The sequence below is a fragment of the Verticillium nonalfalfae genome (genome assembly GCF_003724135.2).
Source record: "Verticillium nonalfalfae strain VnAa140/NRRL 66861 chromosome Unknown scaffold_2, whole genome shotgun sequence".
Taxonomy (NCBI): Eukaryota; Fungi; Ascomycota; class Sordariomycetes; order Glomerellales; family Plectosphaerellaceae; genus Verticillium; species Verticillium nonalfalfae.
The window spans coordinates 347,015-350,976 of record NW_021167227.1 but is presented as its reverse complement, the minus strand read 5'-3'; the positions used below and the strand labels follow the sequence as shown (position 1 = coordinate 350,976).

The window sequence follows — 3,962 nt, the reverse complement described above, 5'->3', positions numbered from 1 at the left end:
CATTCCGTCGGACGGGACAAAAGCCGAGGTCACCCAAGAACTAATATTGGTATCGTGGCTGGTGTCATGAGTCGAGCACAGCGAGACGTGATCGGTCTGTGTGGGTGTTAAGTCGATGTACTTACGCATCCAATCGTCATCGAAGTGATCGGAGCCGTTATCTTCGGGGACGGGGCTCTCTGGTATACTCCAAGGAGTCTGGATTGCGTTGTCCGTTCCAATATCGATGGTATTCGCCGCGTGTAAAGGGGCTAGCGTGAGATCGGGATTGGGGAGGGTTTCGCTTTCGAAGGCCTTGCGTGAAGGGACGAAGATGGCGTCATCATAAGAGAGAGCAGGTATTTCCAAGTCCACAGATGTCTTGGGCCCTTCTGCCAAGGAACAGTCTGCAGAAGGCAACAAGCCGAGAGCTTGCCTAGTTGTTCTCTTGCTGATGCCGAACGCCAAAGTGTCGTCCTGGTTATCTCGAGGTCGTTTACGGGGCAAGGTTTTGTCCCCCATTTCACCTTTCTTCGTGTCTTGGTGGGGTAAGTTGGCAGACAATGCGTTGACCATCTTGTTCTTTCTCAGGTCGTCGTAGGGTATGCAGCAGCTTGGCGATGTTGGTGACTCAACGTCGCTATGCCCACGATTGGCATTCGAAGGGGGTCCTCCCGCAGAAGCGTCGCTTGTTCTAAGCCAGATTAGTTTCAGGGATCCCGGAGCTTCTGAAGGTGACGAACCTGGTGACAGTGTTTATTGCCATAGTCATCTATGGAAGGCAGAATACGGGTCCGACCGAACACTCGTGTGGTGCCCTGGCTGTGGCTTACTTCACACGAGACACACAGACAAAACCCTGGGTATACAAGGCACCAGAGCGAGCTGGTGGCTATTTTGTAAAGAGTGGCAGCAGCGATAGCTTGATTTAAATAATGAGAAATCCTTGACTATCATAAGACATCGGGTTCAGACAGTCGACTTGACGAAAGTGTCTGCGGCGTCAGCCCTAGCTAGGTGCCTTATGGTGGGAAGAAGATGAATGAAAGAAGCACAATTGTGCTTCGTTAAAAGAATTCATGCTTGCGTCAGATTTAAGGGGAACTAGCGGCCGGCAAGAAGGGAAGCTGCCTCTGGGGCGTAGGTCTGTCGTGCCTGCCAACCAAATTTTGACCCAGGTTCCCGTCGAGCTGCTGATGCACCAAAGGAAGGCTTCAGGCTACGAAGGACTATGAGCTACATGCTTCAAGACTCTCCTGTTAGTACTTAAACGCGTCCATGAGTTCCAAGATATCTCTAGAAACATTCCGTCATTGTCCAACGTCACAACCGCACCGCGGACGTTGGGGAGAGAACGTCACGGACAAAGTGCTCCCAGAGTCGGACACCACGACATTCAACAACGATCAGTGCATGTAAAATCTTGCCTGACTACACCTAGTTCCTGGGCATAAATCATGTGAGATATTGTTGGGATTCAACCACATTACATGCTAATACATCCACCGCGACTCCGCAGTGAACCTGCCACAAGGTGCTGTTCCATCTCCAAGACAAAGTCAGAAGTTATCAAGCCATTACGCATCTATTAGATCTTGTTGGCAGGTGGGGAGGGCAAAGCAGGCTGAGGGAGGTCCTCGCTGGGCAGCGCCACCTTCTCGCCGCGAACACGACCAATGTGCGAGGCGTTGTCGTCTGAGGACTCATCGATCGCCTGCCTGGCCTTGCGGCGGCGCTGAAGCCACTCGTCGACGCCGCGTAGAACAGCCAGCGACAAGCCAAACGTGAGCACACCGATATTGATGGAGAAGCCACGGCGGTAGCGGGGCTTGTCGTCGGCGCGGAATATCTGGGCACCGTAGATGCCCGCGATGTTGGCACCCATGATGACCCTGGCCATTTGTCAGTACTTTTACTTTCGTTCAGCTTGATGACAAGAAGAGCTTACATGGCCATGGCGAGGGCACGCTCCTCAGAGTCGTGGCAGGTAAGGGACATCCACGCAATGTTGAGCGGGTGCGAAAAGGTGCCGAACGTCTGAGTCCAGACGACGCCAAAGTAGCGGACTCCACGCATGTTCAATTCGGTAAAGATGCGGTTGAAGACATAACCGAGCAAGTGCATGCTCAGACCGACGACCACCGTCTCAGGGCGCTTGTTGCTAAAAGCTGAGTGTCAGTCATCCCATCGCAGTGTCCGGCATGGTTCGACTCACAAGCGATCCGAAACATAGCTGAACGCGAAAGAGGTCGGGATCTGCAGGAAGAGACCGACGGAAGCCAACGCGTTGCTGGTGAGAGCAGCGAAACCAAAGTCGCGAACAATCGAAGGCGAGTAGGTATCGAACGCACGCTGAGGGCCGTTGTTGGACAGGGTGATGAAGAGGTGGATCCAGAGGCGCCAGTTGCCGAACTATGCAAGGGTTCATTAGCGACGCCCATGGTTTCCGAAAGAGGAAATGATACTTACGGCCTTCTTGAAAGCATCCAGTCCAATCTTCTTCTTCTTCTTGCCCTTCATGGGGTCGTTGATCAAGACGCGAGTTTGCAGAATGTGCAGCTCGCGATCGGTGAAGAACTTGATGCCAGGGGCGAAAGTACTCCTGGGGTTCTTGAAGGAATCGGGAAGGAAGAAACCGAAGACGAAGCCGCTGAGGATCGTGAAGCCACCCATGAGCGCGAACAGCCAGAACCAACCAGCCTTGCCGCCGACATCGCGCATGTGGAGGATGCCGTAGGCAAGCAGCTTGGATGAAGCTTGACCAAACTGGTTACCAAAGTAGAAGATCATAACACGCTTCGCCGTTTCTGTGCGCGTGTACCAAGTCGACAGGGTCCACAGACCACCAGGAATGAATCCAGACTCCGTCATGCCGAGGAGAAACCTCGTGGCAATGAAGGCCCCATACCCCTTCTGGAAGGCCTGGAACAGACTGACGGTACCGAATAGGAAGAGCTGCAGAGTGAGCCACTTGCCGGGGCCCACACGGTAGAGGATCATGTTGGAGGGGATCTCGAAGAGCACGATGCCGAGCGACAGCATCTGCTGGCCGACGTTGAACTGATCCTGGTTGATGCCCACATCTTCCATAAAGTTGTCGGTGATGGCGTTGGCGATGTTGCCTCGATCGAGCTCTGTGGCATGTCGCGCGTCAGATGTGGTTGCCAGCGGAGAAGCATTTTACACGCAGGTACTCACGGAGACAAAAGAATCCTAGTGTCAGGATGGGCATGATAATCAGGTCCAGCCTGTCGAAGACATCAGCATGAGTTGACAACCCTGACGAAGGAGGATCTCCTCGGCAACTCACTTCCGCTTGGCCTTGCGCTCCTCTTCTTTCGTCCAGTCAACGTGAAGGTTGCGCACTTCCTCATCGCCCTGAGTGGAAGAGGGTGGGCCCTCGAGCGCCTTGGGCGTCTTGCTGTCGTATTCCGACATGATGGGTGTGGTTGATAGCAAATGCACACCGGCTAGAACGGCAACTTTGTCTTGATGAAACAAGAGATGGGTCGAGGATATTCTCCTTATAAGTTATAAACCAAGTATGCCCAGCCTTTGCAGAGCGCCCTTATCTTCCCGCCTGTCACTCCCGAACATGTCCGTTTACCGGCCGCCCACTCTGTTCGGTTCTCCCTGCTCTTTTCTGCGCAGATTTTCTTGCCACGGCAGTGCCTTCGATTCTGGAGCGTCTGGGCAAAATGGCATCAGGAAGCGGGCTGATCACGCAATCAAGCAGTGCCGGCGTTGATAGGACTCCCAGTGTCTTGGCGGTCTCTCCCACTCCAGTTGCGCACTCACAGCGAAGCGGGCACGCCGTGCGCTCCCCCCCGGGCTGGAAGCTGTCCCGTGTCACGCAATTCCGCCACGAGCTGCCGAACGTGGGTGTTTTTCACCAAAAGGTCATGGCCCTTCGCTTTTGGGATGATTTCTCTGCCGTTTTGTCGTAGTTGCAAGGGCTCGATTGTCAAAGTCTTGGTATTCTT

At 53.9% G+C, this 3,962-nt stretch overlaps 1 protein-coding gene across 1 annotated transcript; it reads right to left on the bottom strand.

The window, feature by feature from the left end:
• Positions 1-1,567: 1,567 nt before the first annotated feature.
• Positions 1,568-3,417, bottom strand: D7B24_003520 (uncharacterized protein; the record flags this gene model as incomplete). Its single annotated transcript, XM_028637709.1, has 6 exons — positions 1,568-1,871; positions 1,928-2,140; positions 2,195-2,391; positions 2,449-3,113; positions 3,178-3,227; positions 3,290-3,417. The coding sequence occupies 6 exons, from the start codon at positions 3,415-3,417 to the stop codon at positions 1,568-1,570; spliced, it is 1,557 nt and encodes a 518-aa protein (XP_028499265.1).
• Between the last annotated feature and the right edge of the window lie 545 nt (positions 3,418-3,962).